General features: G+C 36.8%; 1 protein-coding gene across 11 annotated transcripts in view; it reads left to right on the forward strand.

The window, feature by feature from the left end:
- Positions 1 to 25,268, forward strand: part of PARD3 (par-3 family cell polarity regulator) — a 444,439-nt gene that overhangs the window by 204,916 nt on the left and 214,255 nt on the right. For all 11 annotated transcript variants that reach the window (XR_009275724.1, XM_058819864.1, XM_058820106.1 and 8 more), the window contains 2 exons: positions 20,661 to 20,752; positions 23,707 to 23,790. Coding sequence is in view for 10 of the 11 variants with exons in the window: in XM_058819864.1 (XP_058675847.1) it covers positions 20,661 to 20,752; positions 23,707 to 23,790 (176 nt within the window). In the remaining variant the exon portion in view is untranslated. The remainder of the gene's footprint in view (positions 1 to 20,660; positions 20,753 to 23,706; positions 23,791 to 25,268) is intronic.

Here is a 25,268-nt window from a genome sequence, read left to right on the forward strand (position 1 = left end):
ATTTTTACAGACTATGCAATAAACACATGTGGAGTGAGGTACCCAGTATGATCGAAGCCTCTGGTTCTCTGTTTCTTCAAAATACTAGGCAGGAAGCCAGTGTTGTCATTTTGTTTCAAATCTTAATTTCCTCTTCCTTTTGTGGTACCCTCATTTGTCTTCAAAAATCTTTACTTTCCCAATGTGCAGGAACTCATGATTGCTTATAATTTACACTCATTTATCCAAAGCACAGACTAAATTAAATGTCCCAAAAGAAAGTGGCCATATCTATGAGCATCTCTGTTTAAAATTATTGCAAGTTGCATTGAGTATTCCATCATGACATTTTTATTTATCTTGGTTTTCTAGGCAATAATTGTTACAACAAAGCACAGACTTCATAAAGCAAGCCCATCAGTAGTTCTTCCTTGTAGTTATACTTTACCACTATAAATAGCTTTCTCTTCATGAAAACTCTTTTAACTCATCTTCTCATCAGAACTGATGGATTTTTCTGGTGACTTGAAGGTCTTTAAAACTGTTCTCCATGCAAGAGACATAATATTATATTTCAGCAGGATAGTGGGTATTGTAACATTATGGAAATTAATGTAGCTCAAGGACTCTGACAGTTTTTTTTTCCTCTAAATTATTAAATGTCAGTCTTAGTGAAAAACTGAAGATTGAGTAGGAGGCACTTCAGCTCCATACTGGTGTGTCAGAGGACAGCAGAAAATACTGGGATGTGGGCTGGGAAATACGTAGGGGACAAAAAAAGTTGATATATTATAGTCAGTGTGAACCCACATATCTACCTACACCATTGCAGCACAGCTCCTTAATGACTGTTTAATTTTATGGCTTTTTGTGTTTGAGGCACTTCATGCACGTCAAATAAAAGGAGGAGCAGTAGAAGAGCTGTGCCCTCCCATGGCGGCCCCTGGGGCTTTGAGCACGTTGGTGTTAGGCACGCTTTGACTTGTCTTACTCCAAAGGCAAACCTCTGAAAGCTTGGGTGAAACCAGAGCAGTGCTTGCCTCTGCTGAGTGCAGCTGGGACTGATCTGGGTGGTGGGAGTCACCTCGAAACCACCCTGGGGCCGTTTCAGCAGAGCAGATGCAGCTGCTGGGGCTCGCTCTAGCTGGGTGTTCTGCTGAGAAGTGGAACCTCTCTGGGTCATCTCAGCCAGGAGAACTCTACAGAGATAAAGTTCATTTGATTGGTGATGTTATCCTTGTTTGCCAGTTAGAACACAGCAAACCTTCATGTTCATTTTTACAGTTCAGTTTTGTTATTGCTCATCAATATAAACACAGTGAAGTACAGGTCCATACTTGTTTGCATACTAGAAATACAGAGCAATTCATTAACTGCTCATTTTTAGGAACACTATTTTAAAGTGTGGTCACTGATGATATGCATATACATACACATATATGAGCATCTCTGTGTTAACATGTGTCTGTATATAGCTTCTAAAGCTTTTAGACAAAGCTTTTTAATGTCATTTTTTAAAGCATTCATGTTGCTGAGTTCTCAGTAGTTTTCCCTATATTTTGTGCTTATCTTGATAGCACCAGTAACTGCTTTAGATAAGAAAGTGCCCAGTGTAAACTTCTGCATACCAGGAGAGGTACTAAATAAATATAAGTTGGTTTTTTTTTTTTTTAATTAAACTCTGTTTTTTAGCCTTGCAAAAAGCGGTGGTCTTTAGCCTGAAATTACAGTGATGGCGTAAGATGCTGGGCTTATTCAGTCATGCAGACCAGCATCAACTGAATTCATTTAACAATCTGGAAAATTGGTATTTTTGGAAAGTTGGTGATCTGGATAAAATCTTGTGTTCTTAAAATAATAATAATAATTATTCAATTTTAGTTTCTAAGGAAATCTTTCAGGAAAGGCTGAATTTCAAACATATAGTTCTTACACATAAATTTCTTGGTTTTCAAATCCTGGATTATTTTTGTTTCCCTGTTTTAATGCTGGTGGTCTAAACTGGGATGGCTTTTAGGTAATTGTGGTGATTAAAATCTAGGAGACCCTTAATAAGATTAAACAGCAAAGCTGTTAGTGTGGCAGTGTTTAACAACATGGAATCTGGGAAGCGCAGTCTTGCTTGCATCTGGAGCAAGAAGCTTGAAAATAATTTCAAGAAAGGATGTTTCAGAAATGCTCAAATAACCAGTTCATGCTCAGTTCTGTAGTATTATAAATCTGTAAATGGATTCTGCAAGTCACCTCTCTAATCTCAGTGACAAAGTTAATTTTTTTTCCCCCCTAAAGACATTAATTTCACAGTGTGGGATAGTTTAACTTGCTTCCCTTCTGTTTTAGTAGATTGGCAGAGCAGAAATCACTGTCCCTGACACATCATTTTTTCTCCATACAGTGCAGTGTACTTTGGGACTGTAGCACAGCAGTAGACTGGCCCAGGAATCACAATCTGGGCTTATTGTCTTTGTGTATCCTCAAGGAGTAATATTTTAAAGTCACTGCATCTGTTGGTACTTAAGAGCATGCTTTTTACGTTTAATTTTTGCCAGTTATTACCATCTGTGTGTCTGTTTTTTGGCTCCTCGCTTTAATTTTTCAGTTTAATTTCTCAGTTGCACTGGGATTGCTTTCTCTTTCTCACACATGCTCTTTTTGAGTCATCCATGAACTTATATTAAAAAAAAGAAGAAATTATTTACAGCAGTTGCATAATAAAATTCTTGGCCTTGACATTTTGATTTTTTTTAATGATCTCTTTATATTGAGTCTCCTAGTAAATGCATGTCATTTTTGGAAGTGAAATAGACTTATTAGACTTTGTTTAAGTTTTAAAAAATTACTTTTGGATTAAATTGAAGCATTTTGGCGGGAAAAGCTAGCTTGATCACATTCAACACATTCTAGTCTTTCATACTCATTTAGTTTTTAATGCCCAGGAGGGAACAATTTTCTTGAGAAATCTGTGTTATAATCATAAACAGACATAATTCAGTAATTTTCTCATGAAACATTGGCTGAAGTTCTCACACTAATGACTTGAAGCTCACACGAGCGGGAAGGTTTTTGTTTAAATTCCAAGAAAAATACTTATGAAATACATTAAAATAGAAACAAAATATACAAGCAGTTTTTCATGGGCTGTTTTCAATAAAAATGATGTATCTTCATCAATTGAATAAATTTCTCACAAAGTCAGGCATGTTTTAGCATTTCAAGAATGTTCTGATAGTACTTGAGTAATTTTCTCTGATTATCCCTGATAATTTTTTAACAAAAGATTACATTGTGTAAATAAATGTTTAATGTACAAGGGTAATTGTATAGCACATTTATCAAATGTTTTGCTTCTGTATGTGTTTGAGAGTTTGAAAACTCCACTGCTGCTCTGATCTTTTTCTGGACTTACATATTTTGCCTCTCATTTAAAATATAATACATTCCTTAAGGTCAAATTTAGTGGCTTTTTAGAAGCATGCTAGTTTATTTTTAGCCTCTTTCAAATATTTCTAATTGAGGATCTTAGAGTTTGTATTTACCTCCTGGTGTATTTGCTTGCTCTTAGTTGATTTTCAGACCAGAATATGGACTTGCTTCCCTTTTGGTCTTGCCCCCCCCTCTTGGTTTCTAATGAATATTTTTTGTAGTGCTGCACAAAACACTGAGTAAGAATTACATTAAAATGCCAACACTGGCAGGTAAAAACATGTTCCTTTTTGAATATGTGGCTCCTGTAATCTGTAGTGCCCCCTCTCTTTGTGTGGGCTGCTTTGCATTATTAACAATCCTGTAGATTATCATAAGACCAAAAAAAGTAATACTTTGTTCACCTGAGAAATGTTTTTTTGAAAGGAAGTGTTGCTGTGAATTTCCAAGGAGCAGAATTGGATCTCTTCTGTCTGCATATGCCTCTAGCTTTTCCTAAAAACACTGTAACCACCTTTTACTGTGTTCCAGAACTGGAAGGGCATGTTGGTTTTCCCTCTAGGTATCTGAGCTTTCATTCCTACCCAATTCTTGTTGTGTCTTGCTATATTTTTTTTTGTTTTTTGTTTTAGAGGAAAGAACTGTTAGTGCTTATTTTTAATTATCAGTTGTCATTAAAAAACTTAGTGGTATTTTCCACATTTGCTAGTAGAGATTCAAACTGTATTTGAGTCGTACAAGAAATTACTTAAATTACATGTTTGCAAATTTGAATTCCAAAATTTTCCCCAGCTCTAAGGATTTTATTACTGTCAAGTTTAAATTCGTGATTTCCTGACAAATATTCTGTTACTGTAAGTAAAGAGAAAAGCTGAGTGAGCAGTACTGGTATCCATTTCCCAGTGTACTGAGAGATGAGCATGTTTTTATTACTCTGTAAAAACTTGGAGTTGATTTAGAGTTGATAATATGTAATCAAGAGACTGCTGATTATTTGTTATCCTGTGGCTTGACTCTTAAAAATTTGTGTGTTTTCAGTTGTGAGTATAAAGTAGGAAAAAGAAGCAGGATGCTTTCAGTACTGTGGTCTGTTAGAAAGTGCCAGTCACCTCTGGTGTCTGTTTTTCTTGCCTTTACATAGAAAGCAAGTTGTCTCATATTCTCATGAGATGGAGCTGTAATACCATGAGAGCAAAACCATGCATGCATTGGTCTTTCCATAGTGTCAGTTTACTTTGGGCTGAGAGAATTCAAGTAGTATTAAGTATTCCAAATGCAATGATGAGAGCAATCCATCTGTTTCCAGCAGCATCCCCTCTGAACTGGAGCCTTGCTCTTACCTTGAATTTTAACTGTGTAAATCTAAGGATAACCTACATTTGAATGCCAGACACTCAGCTGTACTTTAGTGTATATTTTAAAAGGCTTGTGGGAAGCTCGATGTAAACTTTAGTCTTAGGTGGTTTCCCAGCTGACTGGTGTGTTGAATTAATTGAGAATGGGAAGGGCTGGTTCAATTCATTTCCATCCCTTGTATCTCAGTCATTTTCTGCAACCATGCATAAGGATTGATTGCCATAGCAACAGTGTTTTAGCTTGTACTACTGTGAATGTGGTTAATGATAATAGAATTATCTACTCATTTTAAATCCTGTTATATTATTAGGTCATCTGAGCCATCCTCTTGCTATGTATTGAGTTATTCCTTGTAGCCTATCTTGTAGTTCTTTGTCCATGCTGCTTTTACATGTGTTGAGCAGTGGGGATTCTGCTTCTTCCCTTGGGAGACTTTCGAAATCTGATACATCACTCCATTAAGGATTTTTTCCTGATATTTAGCCTCATTTTACCTTCTTTCTTCCAACTACATGGATTTGTACCACATGGAAGTTCTGTTCTTATCTTTTTCCCTATCCGGCATTTAATCCTTCTTTTTTACCTGTGTGGAATATAGCAGCTCGAAATTTGTGTATTTCTTATAGGATTTTCTTATAGAGAAAGGCAGGTTTATAAATATATCCTTTGTTCATATTTACTACCTCATTTTGGCAGGAAACTCCTTTATACTCAGCTACTGTTTAGATTACCTGAGCTACATAGACAGAAAGCTTCCGGCTTTCCCAAACAGTTTACCTGTTTGCTGCAACATATGCACCACTGGATGGGTGGTTCTTGTGTGTGCATCTGTGCCTTGCTCTGCCTGATGTTCACAGTGGTCTCTGGTGGGTGGGAAGATGCAGTTTTGTATTTTTTTTTCATAAAGGTGGAGGGATGTCCCTTTGTGCTTGCTACAAGTCAGTAGAAGTCCCCTCTCTGTCTGTTCTTCTTGTATGGCTGGGCTAACAGTGGATGAGCATTGGTATCTCTGTTCCCCTCCACATCCACAGGTTGCACAATCTGGAAATTTGCTGGGTTTCTAAATCCTTTTTTCCTACATGGATTTTTCACCATAAAGAGAAATATTTTCTAGTCATGTCCAAAGTGACATACAAGTAGAAATGCAGTTGTCTTCTCCACTTCAGGCATTTCAGACTCTGTGCTACATGTAGGTCAGGCAGACCAGAAATTAGTTTAAAACAAATCAAATATAGTACTTTTCCACACAATGGGACCGTGCCTATATGTATTACATCATTGGCCCACTCCATGTCTGCTTTCTCCAGTGTTGTTGTGGAGCTGGTAAATAAGACAGAGAAGTAATGTAATCTTTCCAGTTATCTGTTGTTTTCACTGCTACTTAATGCTTTTTGACTAATTTTCTTCATTAATATTTGATGCCACACTGTTGCCCATTTTCTTCTGTTTTATTCATCTACAGTATAAAGAAGTACTTATTGCATTAATATTCATCCATACTACCCCAAGAGGGCAAAAGACTAAAGGGAATTGCTATTTGGAAATACTTTTAGGGCTAAATTTGATGCAGAATTATTTCATGCTGCAGTTAAAACCAGATATATTAAATATACCTCAGTATTGTCACAGACTAGTTATTTAATGTATGGTAATTTTTTGCTGGTTTTTTTGGTGGTTTATTAGTTTTTGTTTTTGAGAGGTGTTACTTTTTACAGGATTCTTCCCTTTGAAGCTTAAGCTAGATTGCATTTCTCAGAATTCTTAATCTTGCATTTATTTGTGTTTCAATTTCCTCAGTCACCAGGATTCTCAGTCTATCAGTGTAATATAGTGAAGCCTCAAAACTCATTGATCATGTTTTAAGAGATTGTTTTAAACCTAAGTTTTGTTTTACTGGCAAGTTTCATAACTTTGTTTTTAACTTACTCTTCCACTGTTTGGAATACATGTGTGGCAGATATTTAAGTTTTGTTGTTTGCTTTTATTTTAATCAAACTGCAAAAATATTCTAAATATTAATACTAAGGAATCATTCTGAGCCTGTAAAAGATGAGGATAGAACACAAAAAAGAAGAGTCAGTAACCTGCTGATTATAGTAAATGAAAATTCATAGGTTTAGAACTAATCTGTTTTGTTTCTCCCTGTGTTTTTCTTCAAATAATATAATCTTACGAGAATACCATGAGCTTTATTAATTTCAGTGAGCTTTTGAGCCTTTGTCACAGAATTTTCTAATTTTTTTTCTAAATTGGTTTTGCCTTTATAGTGCATCAGTTTTATAAGACAACATGGCCTTTACCTTGTCTCAAATGTCCACTCTCTGATTCACTCTTCTAGTTGTGTAATGATAAAGCAGATAATTTTCTGTTTCCCATCCAGTCAGTCGTGGTAGATGAGTGTTGTCCTTGCACTGCCCTCTGCAAGAGCCAGAGCTGGCCATGGCAAGGTGCTGGACTAGCCCAGCTGGGTTCTCTGAAACTTGATGTGTTCTGTGACACTGGAAAGTGGCAATGGCCAAAGATCTTGCCCAGGGATGTGGAGAAAGAAGCTCTCAGTGCAGCTTGATTTCTAAAGAGACTTTGTACTGAAATCTCAGCATTTGCTTGTTCTTCAGGGTTCTTCAAGTTTTTCTTTCATAGTTTGAAGAAAAAAGCTTCAGGCAGGTAATAGGACTTGCTTCCATCTGGTTTTCTAAAAGTATTTTGTTTTCCAGGTTCAGAAAATAGCTGGGAAGAGTTAAAGTAAAATCAACATTTTTTCAGGAGGTCTTAGACTGGACTAGCTTCATTGATTGGCTCATCTGGGATTCAAATGTGATTTTTTGGGAAATTGACAAGTTCCTGTACATTTTGAAACTTCAACCTGGCTTTAGCTAGTTTGTAACTGATCAAGTGACAACTAAGAAAACCTTGTGTCAAAATCAGAATGTTGAAATGTGGGGTTTGACAGTGTTTATACTTTTGAAACTTAGCACTGTCTATGCTTTTTTAATCCTAATTGACAAACGTTTTTCTGGTTCCTTACTGAATTTTGCTCCCCTAAATGCTACTGTTTGTTTAAAAAGTGTTTATGTAGGCATCTATGCATAAAGTGCTATGAGTGATGAGAAGCACTCAGGTACATGCTTCTCTAATGTGTCTATGACTTCTTTATTTTCACCTTTTTTGGGGTGGGATGGATGGAAAGGAATTCAACCACAAGATGTATTTTTTCCCTTTCTGTTCATGCATCTTAACTTTTAATATATTCAAGAAATAGAATTTAAAAGCATAATTGTGCCTCTGTCTTAATTTGGTCTCCTCTAAGGAAGATTGGTAGAATTTTAGTAATTCATATGGTTGTTTAGTAACTGCTTGTATGGTGACAAATAAAGTTTTGCTGTCGATTAGAAACTTGCGGGGAAAAAACAAATGATGGAAAATAGGTCAGCAGTGTGCATGGGCAAGAGGGATTTATTCCTGGAAAGCCTGCTCATTTTGAAAGAGGGGGAGTTGCTGATGTAGCGAGTTCAGTGAACAAGACACAATTATTTAGATTAGTTGAAAATAGGTAGTGTTATGAACGAGTAATAAAAGAGGGATGATATTAAAAGAGAGATGGACATAGTGCAAGTTACTGAAGGCTGAAATGAGTGCCTTGAGCTGGTTTTAGGACTGCAGATGAGCAGTATCCTATCAAACAGTCTGAGGCCACATCAGTAAAGACATTTTCAGTCGTCTCTGCTGCTGAAAGAAGCAGTCTTGGCCATGCTTTGCTTCCTCCCTTGTGCCTCCCTAAGCTTTTATGAGGCTGTTAATTAGACTGAACTGGACCGGCCTGGGAAATGTAACCAATTAAAATTGTTTTTATTAAACATTAATTTTAATTTAGATCTTTTGTATAATGATGCAAATGCTTGAATAAACTGAAAGGAGAAGGTGGACAGAGGAATCCAGTGCCAGACCTGACCATCTGGGGAGGGGAGAAGAGGAGACTGCTGCTTTCAACAACCCACATCTGTGGTTTGTGCTGGCCTTGCAGGGTAATGAAATGCCAGGCTGAGGTGTTATTATGGGCTGCAGGAAGGAAATGCAATTGCTTGAAAGTACTGAACCACCATCACACACGCTGAATTCAGTCCTAACTGCTCTGACTTGGTGTGGAAAAGGAGGGGAAAGAATTGCAAATGGAAATAAGATCTCTGAGAAGAAGTTGAAAAATAACTAATTTTATTGAGGACCTGGGATCTCTTCTGCTGCAGCAAATGGTAATAAATGAGTTATTTCTTGAAATGCCCTTCCTTTGTAGCAGGTAGTTTGTGAGGAACCTCTGGAGCTGTGGTTGTAGCAGTTGTGTGATGCCCTGCACTTTGTTCCTTGGTACATTTTACACAGAGAGGTTGTCTGGTTGTCTTTGGCTCTCCCTGGATAGCTCAGTGATGATGATGAAGTTTGGCTGTTGATGATGATGAAGTTTAGTGTTTCATCACATGTTGTGTAAGGGTTTTCATGGCAGTGAGCAATGCAGGTGTGCTGGTGCAGGCCCAGGACCAAAGTGCCCCAAGGGAGCTGTTCCAGCCTTGTCCAGCCCATCCTCCAGGAGGTGATGGGGCCTGTGGTGTTGCCTTCTTGCTTAAGTTCAGGAGTACATGTAAATACATTTACATTTTTCTTAAACTAAGGCTCTGTCCATCTCAGAGACATCACCCAAAACTGAAAGCATTAAAAGCTGGAGATGAACCTCAAAAATAGGGAAAAAATATTTTTTGCCTCAGTTTCCTTGAATAAATAATTTGGAGAATAACCTCTAATCTTCTTCCTGTGGGTGCAGTGAAGCTGAAGTCATTATTGTCCGTGAACTGCTTTTGCCATACTGTGCTGGAAGGCACTACAGAAGCACTGAGTAGTATTTATTTTAAATTTGATTTAATGCTTTTGATTAAAAAATTAATAAAATTGTCATAGACCAGATTGTAACCCTGTAGGCACTTGGAATGGAGCATTTGTAAATGAAGCATTTACTGGGAAGTTTGAAATTGTTTTTCATGTTGATTTCAACAAAACAAATTGAGCAAAGGACAATGAAAAATGCTATAGCATTTTCTGTTATTAAAATGGTGAATTTGTTTGGTGCCTAAGGTAAAATTCATGTTGTGCAAAAGACCAAAAAAGAAAATTTTACAGCATAACAGGGAAACTCAATTGAGGCAATTTTAGTGGAGTTTCTCAGTGGAATGAGGTGGAAAAAAAAAAGTGGAATGCAACTATGAATTCAGCAAAAGAGAAGTAAGAGGTGAAACTGCAAAATGGTGAAATCTCATCACTCAAAATTTCATAGGAGCTGAGAGCAGGCTTGGGTGCCTTGTCCCTCTGCATCAAGGCCAGGTGTCCTGCATCACCAACACAGTGTGGTGCTCCCTTCTGGGTCTTCCTTCTCTGGGACTCGGGGCCGGAATCTTGCCTGGTTTTGTTCTTTTAGGGAAGGAAAAGCTGGAACATGCAAGACCTAATGTTAAGATATGTGCATGTTAGGGCTCCTTCACCTCAGGTGTGTTTGTCCATCTGCTTGATGTGTAACACAAAAGACCTTTTGAAACAGATGTACTGGGGTTTTTCCTTTTAATCAGTATGAATATAAATTTAAAAAGTCATAAACCAAAGCTGTATGTTAGCAAATCCTAACAAATGAGAAGTGGAGGTAAGTCACTGTCTAAATGAGAGGAAACCTGTGGATTTTTCTTTAAGCAAGATGATAAGATATTAAAATATCAGTGTAATTGAGGGCAGTGTAATCCTCATTAAGTTTGCTGATGACAACAAGCCATGTGGTGTGGTTGACATTGTGGAGAGAAGAGATGCCATCTGGAGGGAGCTGGACAGGCTTGAAAGGTGAGCACAGGCAAACCCTGTGAAGTTCAACAAGGGCAAGTGCAGGCTGGTGAAGAGTGATTTGAGAGCAGCCCTAAGGAGAAGAACTTGGGGGGTGTTGGTTAAGGAGCAGCTGGACATGACCTGAAAATGTGCATTTGCAGCCCAGAAGGCCACACATGTTCTGAGCTGCATCCAAAACACTGTGGGCAGCAGTGAGAGGGAAGTGATTCTGGCCCTTTGCTCTGCTCTGCTGAGATCCCAGCTGGAGCCCCATCAGCTCTGGGGCCTCACATCATAAGAAAGATTCAGACCTGATGGGGCAGGTCCAGAGGAGGCTGTGAAGATGACCAGAGCTGGAGCACCTCTGCTATGAAGAGAGCCCAGAGAGTTGGGGCTGTTTAGCCTGGGTAAGAGAAGGCTCTGGCGAAACCTTAAAGCACCTCATAGTACTTAAAGGGGGCTTACAGTAAAGCTGGAGAGGGACTTTTTGCAAAGGCATGTAGTATGGGAGAAGGGGAAATTGCTTCACACTGAAAGGTATTAGGTTAGATATTAGAAGGAAATTCCTTACTGTCAGAGTGGTGAGGCACTGGAACATCCAGAGGAGTGGATGCCCCATCCCTGGAGGTGCTCAAGGCCAGGCTGGATGGGGCTCTGAGCAGCCTGATCTAGTGAAAGGTGTTCCTGCCCATGGCAGGGGATTTTAACTAGATGAACTTAAAGGACCATTTCAAACCAAGCCATTCCATGATTTTTATGATTCTTTGGCAAAACTAACAGGGGGATTGTTAGTAACACAAAACCAAAAGCTTTCAACATTGCATTTTCTAAAGGAGACAGAATTCAAAAAATATATCCTAAGTTTAAGTTCCCACCAATGTGTAGACTTTTGCCTTATTGAAAAACAGATACTTTAATCAAATTTTTAAAAAGCTAAGTCTTCAGTGAGCTTTCTGATGTAATTTCTGGACAGTCCTGAACCATGCTGAGAAAAATATCCAGAATTGAATTTTGTTATTAAGATGCCTGTGTGAGTAAAATGATGTTTTATGTGACAGGGAAGAGAGTGCTATACTTTTACCTTGCTTCTAAATTGACTCTTAGGTTCAGTGCTCCAGGGGATTGAACTGTTCTGTACTTGGCTGAAGCCAGCGAAATCCTTGCATGCTGATACAGATCTGCAAATCAAGCAACAAGGGACCATTTCAGATTAAAAAAAAAGAAAAAAGAAATGAATAAGGATAAAAGAGCTATGAGACCTGTTTGAAAATTGCCTAATGACAAATTCAAGTTGCTAAATAAGAAATGCTTTTTGTATCTTTGAAAAAAAATCCTCAGAAGAAATTCACGGTCTTTGAAAATGTGAGGTGAATAATAATATATTCAGGAGTGTTACAGGGAAAATGTGAAGTGATTAATACAGAGTTGTCTCCTTTCCTTTGTCTCAATATCAAGGGGGAACTGTGTGACTTATCTATAATACATCTCTGCAGAAGTCTTTTAGATCTCTAAACTTATAGGTGGAGGCATGTACACTTGGTTTTCTGCAGGGAAAGTGTGTCCCAATTTCATGTTTCCGTTGTCTTTTTTTTTTTTTTTGCCTTTTAAAATCACGCAGGACTTAATGACTTTTTTTCCCCTCATGTCTGTATACAGAATGAACTAACTTGTCAGATTAAAGGGAAAAGTATTTAAAATTCTGTTGCTCTACATTAGTTACAAGCAGGTGAATTCAGTGTGGAATCTATTTATAGGAGAGCTAATGGATGTGCCTAACTTGACCTACTTTAGACTACTCAACAGAAAAAAACAAACACAATGTAGTTGTAGCACTGCCATGTAATCTGGTTTTTTCCTACCTTGAGAACAAAATAATGTTGTTGTTGCTGTGGCCTTGTAAATACATATGTATATTTAGAAGCTTCTATATGTATATGAAAGATATCTATGTCTAATCTATATCTATATCATATATATAAATATATATCTTATATATGTATTTATATTTGTATCTTATATATATGTGTTTATACTTATTTCCTGGATGCCATGGTAACAATCCATGTAAGGAGAATATTGTGGAGTTGTTTTAGTTCCACAAACATCAATTTCTCCATATCAAATGAATGTTTCTGGTCCTGAAATCCCAGAAGTATATTACCTGACATTGTGGAGTAGGAAGAACTCAAGTTCTAAAAGAAAATTAGACTTCCTTTAGTAAAAGTCATCTCTGTTGTGAAAAAATTCAAGTGAAGCACCTTCTACCAAAGCAGAGGCAGTTTCCCCTCTGTGTGCAGGTATCACATGATTTGGCAAGGGGTCATCTACAGGAGCAGTGTCTGTATCAGTAACCACGATGAAAGGGAAAATAAATTGTATATAAAGACATCAACCAGAGTGTGTTTGTTACATGCCAAGTGCTACACTTAGGTTGGTTCACCATGTGGGGATGTCTCTGTAATTGAGGTAATTCCTGCATTATGCAAGGTAGATGATAACCAGGCCTGGCCTTTGGGCTGAACTTTGCAGGGGAATTTGATTATACATTGACCTATAATTGTAGCCTTGTTTCGAGTAAGGCTGATGACTATTTCCTTTAAAGATACTTCCCATGATTCTGACATCTAAGTAAGACTTTGAATCTATATTTAATATGAACCCTAATATTTGTTTTACACTGGCAGATCTTGGTGGTCTGTATGTCAGTCTGTTAATCATATGAGAAAAGTATAAAATTTCAGAGATTTGAACATGGAAATATTTTGTAGATAAGCCTTATTTAAAACAAACAAAGAGCAGACTTACTTACACTTGTGAAACATATGTTTTGAATCCTGAGGAAAACCAGCAAATGGAACAAAGACTGTAACTAGGCAGTTACACAAAATGAACCCATTTTTAAGGCAAGAATCAATTTGAGGTAATTTGTTATAGTTGTACATGAGTCTGTGAGAGAGTTACTTCTTTGTAATACGATGGACACATCTGTAATTTACTATTGATCAGATCTTCAGAAAGTTCTTTGGATGCTTCACTTAATATTAAAAGTGTGACAATCCATGCTTTATATATTTCAAATATGGAGCATGTGAGAGGTTAGTGCTTTATTGCTGCATCCAATCTTTTGGTTTATTTTATCACTGTGTTTTAAAGATTAATTTTAGTGGGGTCCCCAACAGGCAGCACTATAAGTGCTGGGAAGCCTTGTCTGGTCCTGCCAAATCTTTTCTGGCTATTCTTGTTAGCCGTGGTTGGTTTTACTTATAAGCTGCTCTGTAAGTGAACTGTCTCACAAATTCATTATGTGATGAAATGCCTTGAGTTTTGTAGTTCTTCATATACTTGGCATCTAATAAAATGTTTAAAAAATAGGTTATGCAGTGCAGGTGTTACTAGGTGCTAAGAAAAGGAAGAGATGAAGCACATCTGGTATCTTTGAGCAAGAAGCATTTTGTGGCTTAGCATCCTAAGCTGCTGCTGAGACATTTGAGATCCATTTTAATATTTCTGCTTTTCAAAGTGTCACATCCAAGAGTCTTATATTTGCCTTTGCAAGCATGTACTATTATCCCCAACATGTTATTAAGGAAATGCACTTTTGAGTTATTTTTGCCACTGTCATATAGCAAGGCAGTGTAGGAAATTAGAAAGGAACCCAATATTGTCTTAATTTTAAATTTCTCTTTAATATAATAAATGTATCATCAAGGTATTTTTTAAAGTTCAATTTGGCAGCACTTTACCCATTTGCCAGTAAACAGAAACTTAGGGCAATTATTCATTATCATTATATTATTTTGTAATATGTTATGAGTGTTGTAGTGGTGCACATTATATGTGGACTTGGAGCTCTTGCAAAATGAATGCAAAAATACTTTTGTGCTCCAGTAATACTTGAGTTTTCTCTAAAATGTCTTTTAAATATGATCTGGTGGGAACAGCTACATATTTTTGTTATCCACTTGATACTTGCCATCTGTAGAGGAGCCTAGATGTATGGATTTGTTCTGGTAGCTATTGCTTTGCAGCACATCTCCTCCCTCTGCCTCCCACCCTGGACTGTCAGTGGTCCTGGAGAAGTCATTGAAACAACCCAGAGTGGGATGACCTCAGTCTGGGGAAAATAAACCCTGTAGTTTTCAGGCAAAGAGCAAATAGTCTGTGAAATATGATTACAATGCACATCGTGAAATTCTGGAGAATCAGTGGTGCTTTAGCCATTACTGATGGGCTTTTTTCTGTCAGATCCCATTTGGTGCTCTTTTCCTTGTATGGGGTTGCCAAGGTGCATGAGTGTTTGCAATTTTTAGCTAATAATTTTTCCCTTTTCATCTATACTATTTTCTCTCCTGGTGGGCAGAGATTATTCAGATGCATGAATTAAGAAGCATGTTCGATCAACAACAGAAAAGCCTTTTAATGCATTTCTTGCTGTTTGTTGGTGAGCTGTCACTGTAGGGACAGGCCCAGGATTTTCTTGACTGTTGAAGAAGCTGCAAAATGTCTCAAGTTAAATTCACTAGCAGGAAAGCCTTTTGCCTAGCATACTAAAGCTCTTAAAAGGCTCTCATACTTTTCAGTGCAGTCTGCAATGCCTACTGTTTAAAAAAAGAATTAACTGCAGCATAATCTAGTAAAAATCTTTTATACTGGAAGCTCTGCTACGTGGACAAGCAGTATTTGTGTTGTGCTCCTGCCACCAGTCTGGCTTGCTGTGTGATTGAGGTGTGTGCCACCAAACCATTACAGAACATACGTGTGTCATTTCCGTGATGCATCACAGGTTGTTGAGCCCCTAAAGACCACTGACTTCAGTGATGCTCTAAATTAATACACACTACAAAATAACTGGGATATCATAGGACTTGTTCAGCTGTTATTAGTATTGCCAGGTTTTTAATAGATGTGTTAAAAAGTCATTATGAATGAAAAAATGCTAGTTTTTCAAAATTGAATGAATTGTCACATATGTTTGCCAAAGGAAGGTTGTATCAAATGATATTCATTGGCTCTCTGGTGTTCTGCTTTTTGGACAATAAGAAATCAAATTAATCTCTCTTTAAATCTGTAAAAACATTTCCTTTTAAGGCACTTCAAAATAGAAATAGTGCCATTGTAAAGCCAACCAGGCTTAAGGCTCAGCTTGATCAGTTTAATAAATGGGAAATAAGAGATGATTGCCTGTGATAGCAGGGAATGAATTTGATATTCATCAGAGACCTGAGAAATCCCATCCATTCTGCACTCCTCTGTGTCTATATGATATCTATTCAGTGATTTGACTGAGCAAGGAAAATTTCATTTTAGAGTAGTGAGGCATATAAAAACTATGTGAATATTGTCATTTCCAATTGCAGGGTGACCATCCTGCAGAAGGATGTGAGTAACATAGGGATTATTGAGATGTAAAGAGAATATTAACTTGTATAAATATGTGTGTGTATATATATATATATATATACGCATAAGATTAAATAATTTTTGCATGCTTTTTTTGGTGTTTAAGCAGATGATTTAATGTAAGGTTTCTCTCTCCCTGCAATACTGATAATAGCAGTGCACCAAATACAGGACTGTTGTGAATTATACAAAGCCCTCACCTAATTATTTGTGCATTTATATGTATGTTCAAGAGGGAACATAGCCTATTTTTTGTATTCAATATTTTTTGGGTTTTCCCCATGTTGTCTTTGTAACTGCTCTTCAGATTTGATTGAAAATTGCCATTCTCAGGAGATTTGGCCGGTTAATCAAGAAGTGAGAACATTAGCACAAAAGCCTGATGCTGGTGTATTTGTGCTAGTTAAGACACAGGAAAAGAGGCCTCTTAGGAGCTGTTTCCCATCAAGTGTGATCATACAGAGAGAGAGAACCTACTTTATGTTGCAAGAACCAAACAAACATTTATGAAGCACAGCTGCCAGGAGACTAATAGCGAGTATGTCTCTTCTTCCATAATCATTACAGAGAAGAGCAGGAGACTAAGAGGGGAAATATGAAGGGAAGGGCATATTTCAATAGCAAAAGCTTAATTTTATTTGTGTCTTGGCTGAGAAAAAAAAAATATTTTCAGTAGCTTGTCGTTATAGATAACCTGTCCTTCTCTGCAGTAAAATCTAAAGCACCTGTTGGGTGTTAGATCCTTTCAGTTTGGGATTTACAGGACTTATACTCCCTGTGCTAAAATTAAAAAAAATTAAATGGTAGAAAACAAGCCAGTGTCTGATGCTTCCTGGGAACGTCAATCTCACTGTGATGCTCACTGAGGAGATGCTGTCTCCAGCCAGGTCTCAGGCCCCACAGCCACTACTGAGGGACTGAATACCATACTCATATATGGTATTAATACAAGATACCTAAATTAAATTATTACAGCTTATCAGTATTGTATCAACTCAATAATATCTGTAGTTTAAATTGGTCACATTCTTGAAGGAGAAATGTATTGAACAGAGATGAAGTGGGAATTTCATCTTCACTTTGAAGATGTTGTGGATTGATTGAAGGGAGGAGCTGATATTTTGGTAATGGACATTACAATTTCCAGTAAGACAGGGAGAACATGGCTGGTTTTGGGCTTTGGAAATGACACTAGGCAGCTTTCATTCAGAAATTTTCTGAGAAAATGTAATTAAAATAACTGTTTGGGTTCATATATTTTGGTTATATATTGGTTCTGTTGGCAAGAATACTCCTGACATTCCTTAACTCTGCAGGTTTTGTAGTCCTGGGTGGTGATAGAGAGACTGTCTTCAAAAATAAAAACCCAATTTGCAACTTTTCATATGTATTTCATTAACACTGTGCAGGTGAACTGTGAAATGGGCCTTTTTATAGGTAGAACTTTTAGCACTAATAGTCCATTTTGAGCAGTTAAGATAATTTTTCAGTTTTTGAGTCATTAATTTTATTACAGAACTTAGAAAAATAATGATTTCTTTTTATTTTTCAAACAGTGGGAAATTTTACACAGAGCACATCAAGATATGGAGAGGTACATTGGAAGAGATGCTTTAAATTTTCCTCTGTGCTATAAAGATGAAAAGATCTTTTAATTACTCTTATTTCAGTTTTGGAAGAAAAAACATATTCATAGTTTTCATAGCTGTACATTAAAATCTGTATTTTTTTATGTAGCAGATATCAGTGGTTTTATGTAGAGAAAATAAACCTTCCACTTTTGGGAGCTTGCTTAAATTAGTTAATTATGAGAAATATCTGCATTAATATACATGTGGGTTCACAGAAACTTTCCTGCTCTGTTAAATGCCCTTTTCCTTGTTTACCTCATCCTGGTCAAATTTGCCTTTCAGGAGAAAACGGCTTTCCAAATAAAGAAATAATTGCTTGATGCAAAGATTTTCACAGCTAGTTAGTTACTTTTCGTAGTAAATCAGAATTTTAAGTCAAATCCCTCTGCAGGTGTCCAATTTTTCTCTCTGTTCACTTCAGTGTAAATCAAAATCTGTGTTATTTTGAGAAGAAAAGAGAGTCTGATTACTGTAATATTAAAGATTTTTAAAAGGGTACATCATACATCTGTTGATCATGGCAGTAGTGCTTTCATTAGGATTGTGATTGCTTCTCTAAGCACCTATTTATGGGCACATGCACGTTTCTGATCCAGATCTGTCTGCTGTCCAGGAAAAGCCAGACAGAGGCGTGTGGGAGCTGCTGTTCCCTAATTGCTTGGATAACTGACAGTCAGTGTGGTTCCAAAACTTGCTGTGTTTATGATTCTTGAAACAAAAGGCACAAAATGTAGATGTGATGGTGCCAGATAGCATCTGTTATACGTAGCTTTTGATTTGCAGTTTCTGGTTTGTTATACCCAGGACTGGAAGGTGCATGGGAGGCAGCTGAGTTGGCTCTTGGCTCTGACCTGGCTGCCCTCAGGGTCAGGCAGAGGGATGCTCCTCTCCTTGGCTGGAAAAGCCTCCAGACCACCAGGGCCAACAGAAGGAAAGGAAACAGAATGTCCAACAAATGGAGAGGCCTAGGTCTGGTGGGAACAAGAGCAAAGAGGCTCTCAGGTTTGGGAAGGGTGGGAAGAAGGGTTTGTACAAGGATTTAGCTCAAGTGTTGCACAGGGGGCTGTGTCCCAGGAGGGCAATGAGGGCAGGTCTGTCAAGAGCAAGCCCAAAGGACTGCTGCAAACACTGAGTGGGGCAAGGAGAGTTCTCTTTACAAAATTAAAGTTGTCAAGAGAAAAGCTTTTGGGGCTAAAAAGTGATGAAGTATAGGATACAAGTGTTACAAAATGAATGATGCTTACATTGCCTGTATATAGATGACTGCTAAAATGACACAGCATAAAGCCAGATATTGATTTTTTGGCAGAGGCATATCTACAAAAAGATAGGATGTTATTTCAATCTCTTATGTGTGTGTGTATATATACATACCTATATATATATATATATATATGTGTGTGTGTGTGTGTGTATGTGGGTGTATATGTGTATTTATATGTATGTATATACTTCTTGCATGTTTGCTTGGAAAAACCACACATGAAAATTTACCAAAAACCATATTATTAACAAAGTCATGTTCATCTGTGATGACCTTTTGTCACAAGGGAGGTTCAAACTTGGGTTTCATCAGCAGCTCTGACGAAAAGAGTTCTCTTTAGGCTAGTAATAGCTTCATTGCAATAAAAATACATGATTTTCTACAACCAGCAATGTCCCTAACTTCAAGCCAGGAAACCCATGGTGACAGTGATTTGCAAGATGCTGTATAAAACAAGGTGTGGAATACCTCTTTTCAGTATGAAACAACACCAACTGTTCTGATTTTCCTTTATAAACCTTTTTGCGTCTGACTTTAGAATTGGCATGGAGATTTGAATATTTATTTGATTTTAAACTTAATGGAGTGATACATATAAAACTTCAACTGAAATCAGTAAATACGCATTTCTAGGCAGGTTCAAATGCTGGTTAACCTTTGAAATGCATTACTTACCTTGTACTTAACAGAGGGAGATGACAATGAGGTGCATGTTAATGCCTCTTGAGACACAGGATCATCAATCTTCCAAGCAGCTTGGCCTCACCAAGTGTGCTGCTTTCCAGGGTGCAGAAGGCATGTCCATAGCCCATGGAAGCCTGGTGCATCCAGCCTCCTGCTTTTGCAGATTCCCTGTGGAAATCTCAATTAGACATTACCAACTGTCTTTGCCTGCCTTTAACATTTCTTCAGTACTTTAATAAGTTGTCTGACTCTGTGTGCTAAATTCATAACCTATCATGTGTTATTTCACTGACCTGATGTCTCTGCCTCTGTGTTTGAAACCTTCTGTTCCCACTCTGTAATATTTTCTTTTTGATTACATGGGTATTTAAAAGTATAAGCTTCCAATAATTAACATACACATAAGAATGGGTTTAGAGCTTCTTACTGGAAGTCCTTGAATTACCCTGATCTAAATTTGAAAGTACAGCATTCACAACTTTGACATTAAAGTTATACATTTGGTGAATAACATATGTACTTTTTGGCAAGTGAAATTAAAAATAAAAAAAATTGGTTAGCATTAGAGCCTCACGTAGCTCTTTGATGTCAGCCTTCTCTGGCAAGCTATTAATAAAGGCTGTGATAAAATGTTTAAAAAGCTCTTGGTACTTCATGGAATTACAGAAGCTGCATTTTCTTATACTATTTTTAAGTTTTTGCAAATGAGCTTCAGTGATCTGCCCTGTGTGCTCAGTCAAGCCCCCGGCCCAGGGAGAGCCTGGGAGGAGTTTCCCCAAACACTGCTGACCATCAGCTGATTTTGTGCTTTGCTTGTCAACCTTCTAAAAATGCTGACTGTGATAGCTTCTGTAGCATGGCTTTTTAACTGTTGTAGAATTATGATATAACACTGGCCACACTATAAATATCATTGCAAAAGTATTTAAAGTGACAAAAAAAATTTAGAACAGTTTCAGACAGTTGTGGAAGCATTTCCATTGCACGTGTGGTAACGCCAATAAACGTTACTAAAATGAGTTAATAAAATTAAATGTATGTTTAAATAGTTTTGGGGTTTTTTTAATATCTAGGATGAAGATCGAACAGAGGAGGACAACAGCAGAGTTGAGCCTGTTGGACATGCAGACACTGGTTTGGAGAATGCTACCAATTTTTCCTTGGAGTAAGTTACTGGCAGAACATATTGTTTTAATGAGTCTTGAGATTGAACACAGACTAGTGAAGTACTCAGTATAATATGAGTGATACTACTCTTAAGAAAGTGGAGCAATCTTTTTTAGGTCATGTGTCGTTTTGGTTTTAAAAAATGGATCTTTTAAAAACAGGTTTTAAACAGTTTAAAAAGCTTGTATTAAAGATGAGCATTGGAAACTTGACATTTATAAGTGCTGATGCTACAGTAGATTTTCTGCCTCAAAGAATATGCTTATTTGATGGAACTTTGAAAACTTGACAAAAGGAATAGGGTCAGTGCTATTACAAATAGATCAACAGGCAAGAATTTCAAAGGGGAAAATCTTAATTCCAATCACTAGTTCACAGTCTCTAGGAAGCTGTGTCACAGTCACAAGTTGTGTGGTCAAAAACCTCATACTTTCGAATGGATCAAAGCTGGTGTTGTGTTAGCTCCACCTAATTTAAAAATACAATCACTGAATGATATTTTATGTAGTCAAAAGAGAGTGCAAACTTGACCTTTTGCATTTCATTGGAAAGAGCTGATCCATACCTTGTTATGGAGTTAATGAGAAAATATCCCTTCTAGCCTTAAATTAAATCTTTTAAATTTATTAACTTAAATTTTAAATAAAATTAAATCTTCTGCTCCTGTTATTTTTGAATTAAATTATGAATTGGGGACAGAGGTTTTACATGTTAGATAAAGATCATGGTGACATCTATTAGGCGGTAGAACATGCATTTTACTCAGTTCCATTTACAAAATCTGTTACATTGTAAATTCCAAATGCTGTTTCCTAAATAGAATTTGCAGAACTTCTGTCAAATGCAATGCTTCCTGGTGTTGCTTTAAGTAACTTATTGACTTCTCATCATATGCTACTTCATTTATGTTTTGTTTTCATCTCATACTTCTTTGCATGATTGTTTGAAGCAGTTGGCCCAAACTCCTGAGAAAATCAGAAAGCCAGATTGAAAGAATCTCTCTTAGGAAGCTATAATTTCCTCTTTTTTTCTGTTCTACAAAATTTAACATTTGAATTTGGGATAGAATTGTATTTTTAAAAAAAAAAAAAAGTGTAAGAAAAATGAGTGCAAGAATGTTAAGTGTGCATTTTGAACAAATGAAAAATGACTGACTTAACCACTAGAACAAGCTAAATGGTGTATGCTGGATATGGAAAATAAGTGGATTTTTTTTGAAATTTAAGCCATTTCCATTTAGGCAGTTCCAGGTGCATCACACAGATTCTCACTTGTTCTCTTTCTTAGCCCTTAATTTTCTTCTCAGCTAATAGCAGACTCAGAAGAAAGTTGATCATAGTGAATCACAGGCCTACCAATAGCAAACAGTGTCCTTTAGAGCTCCCTTTGGAGGTCAGAGGAGTTGCTTGAATCCTGTGAGCTCCTTTGCTCACTAATTAATGACAATTTAGCCTTAACATACAGTGAGAAGGAAGTCAGCCTGTACAGAAAGTGCACATGGAACAGCATGAAATGCTGTATTGATCTCAGTCTTAAAACATTGATCCATGTCTGAAGAATAACATATTTTTGGCCGAAGTCTCTCAGCTCTCCTGTTGTTGCACTACTTTCTTGAGTTAACAGTGACAATAAGGATAGAGACCTTCAATTCATATTTAAAAATCAAGATAAAAATTCAGACACCAATTGAGGCATACAGCAAATGTAAAGGCTACCTTAAAAATAGAAAATTTAATGTAGGTCAAAAGTAAAACAAACTGTAACCCAGGACTTGTGTTGACTTCCCAACCATATGTGGTCTGGTTATTCTCAAATTACAGATTAGGAGCTGCAAGCTTTCATGATGGGCCACCATATGATCAAGAGCTTATTGAAGGAAGTAGAAAATCTTTTACTGCTATCTCAGGGAATTTGTCTTGCTCTTTGCTCCATTTTGAGGTTAAGTTTTATTTGTATGCCTATGAGGAACAAGCTTTTCAATGATCTGTTTGTATATATATCTAGTGCCAGGAAATAAGGCAAAAGTATGTAATGCTAGAGAGAAGCATAAGCTGCAAATTTAGATTGTGGCTTCTGTTCAGATCTCTCACTTCCAGTTTTACTGAGAGGTTTGGCTTTTGTATATTATTTTCTCATTTATGCATTTACAGCTCTTTATGGTTCATGGGCTATATTCTACCTTTCCAGATGTGGGCATGTTTCAAATACATTAATAGATTTGGTCTAAATCTATTTCTACAATTTTTACATGTCTCTTTCTGAACCTCTACTTTCTTCTGCTGCTTTTTTCCTCACTACAGCAAAATTTATAATTGAAAACTAGATGCATGGTTGCTTCAGGGGACGTCTGGTTGGTTTTGAATGTTACAGTTAAAACTTACTTTAGAAACTTCACTTAGTAAGGAGATGCAGGAATCTTCCAGTAAAAGAAATGAAATAACAATAATACAGATTAATGTGTTTTTAAACTGGAAGGATTTAGCCAATTAAAAATTTAATAATTCTCATTTGATTATGAGGTAGTTATGGGAAAGCTAATGTAAAAAATATTAGCATTGGCTCTAATATAAAAAAGTAAAGCATGCTAATGCTATGATGAGCTTTTAGGTTTCTGAGGAAAAATGTGTGTGGCATTTAAGGTACTTCTACTCAATGGTGAGTTTAACTTTAGAATAAGAAATAAAGCAATATGCATGCAGTGATGATGATGAGACCTCTTTTTATGTATTCAGCTAAATTAAAAAAATACTATATTTTTCTTGGTTCTATTAATTGAAGTATTTTTGATGATTGGTCTCCTTTCATGCCATCAGATTAATCTTCAGGTACGTAGTGTTCAACAATGCTTTCATCACCATGAGTTGGTTTCTGGAATGGTTTTGTTTTTCTGTGTATGTTTGTGTGGGGTTTTTGGTTCCATGTTCACATTCCTCATTGGTCATTGTCTCACAGTGATATGGTAAAGCTCGTCGAGGTCTCCAATGACGGCGGGCCTTTGGGAATCCATGTAGTGCCTTTCAGTGCCCGAGGCGGAAGGTAACGTATCGTGTAGGATTTTCTTTGCATTGTAATTTGTTGTGCTTTCTCTTGGTTGTGCTAATTTTTGTGTTGTGTGCCTTTGCCCTCTGTAGAATATTGTCTGTTTTTCAAGAGGCAGTCTCGCTGGTTAGGAAAGGAAGAAATGCAAGTTTGCTGACTCTGTGCTTGGAATGGACTCTATAGTTCAAAGGCTTTGCTTAGAAGGAGTTAGAATTGGGTGTTGTAATCTCAGGGTAAATTGAAGGATAAAGACATTTCCTTTTGGACTCCTAAAATGTATAAGCTTCTGCCCTAATTCAGGTGGATATTTGTGCAACATTTCCCTGTGTACTGTTTAAACCACAAGTTTTCAAATAACAGCAGGAGTCTAAACCAGAGGCGTCCTGCGCTGTTACTTGTTAAGAGTAGGAGAGAAAACAATTGCCACACTTTCAAAATTTCAAATTGCCCCATCTTTTGGGGCTAAAATGAAGTAGCAGAACCAGTTGAAACATTCTGATTTGGGGAAAAGAGAACCTCCTTTACAGGCTGAAACTCCTGAAGTTTGATTGCTTACCCACCAGAAAAAAAGGGTAAAAAAAGAAGTTTGCATTAAAAATACAATGTGGAGGATGTTATTAATAAACAGAATACATAATCTCTAATGCTTAATTTGCTAATGTGGAGTTTTAGTGTTTAGGGTCATAAAAATAATCTCAAAAAAAAAGCTAAACTTTTGTATTAATTAGTGATGGATTTGAAAATTTAAGTACCTTGAGAAATGATAATTTTTCAGCAATGTATGCAAATTTTATACTGTGGTTGCATATTCTAAGTACACACTGTATTTTCTTTCCTAAAGGAAAAGAGGAAAAAATACATGTATCTTAAAAGTAATCTTTGCACATGAGAAGGGGTGTTAAATTCTCCTGTTGTCCCAGTAGCAATTTCAATTTTATAATTAAAAACTAACAAATTAACAAAACTAATTTGCTATACAAGTGTATCTCTCAAAAATTAATATGCTATTTTCAGAAATACTAGAGTATTTTAGGTATTTTTCCTTCTATACTGAATATCTTCATGGGATTTTAAACACAGTATAAGAACTTTATTTGCACTTGTTACTTGAAACCCAATTCTTTCATAGCCTGAACAGTATGAACTGTTCATACACTGACATGCATTATGAGAAAATGTAATTTGTCTTACTTTAAAGCTACTTTTTCTAGGGACTACAAGTATTAAGAGCAAACTTGTGTTAAGTGGTGAATTCTTCCCTTCATAATCTGAAATTCAGTAAATTCAGGGTGGGGATGGAAAGGCCATGAGTGAACACTACTTCAGATATAACTCAGAAGTAAATCCCATCGAGTTAGGAATGCTTGAAATGTTCACACAGTTATCTGGGATTTCAGCAGTGTGAAGGCCAAGGAAAAGACTGGTTTAAGCATGTCAGCTGCCTACTAAGTACTTGTTTAATAATGCTGATGTTA

Source organism: Ammospiza caudacuta, chromosome 1 (genome assembly GCF_027887145.1).
Source record: "Ammospiza caudacuta isolate bAmmCau1 chromosome 1, bAmmCau1.pri, whole genome shotgun sequence".
Taxonomy (NCBI): Eukaryota; Metazoa; Chordata; class Aves; order Passeriformes; family Passerellidae; genus Ammospiza; species Ammospiza caudacuta.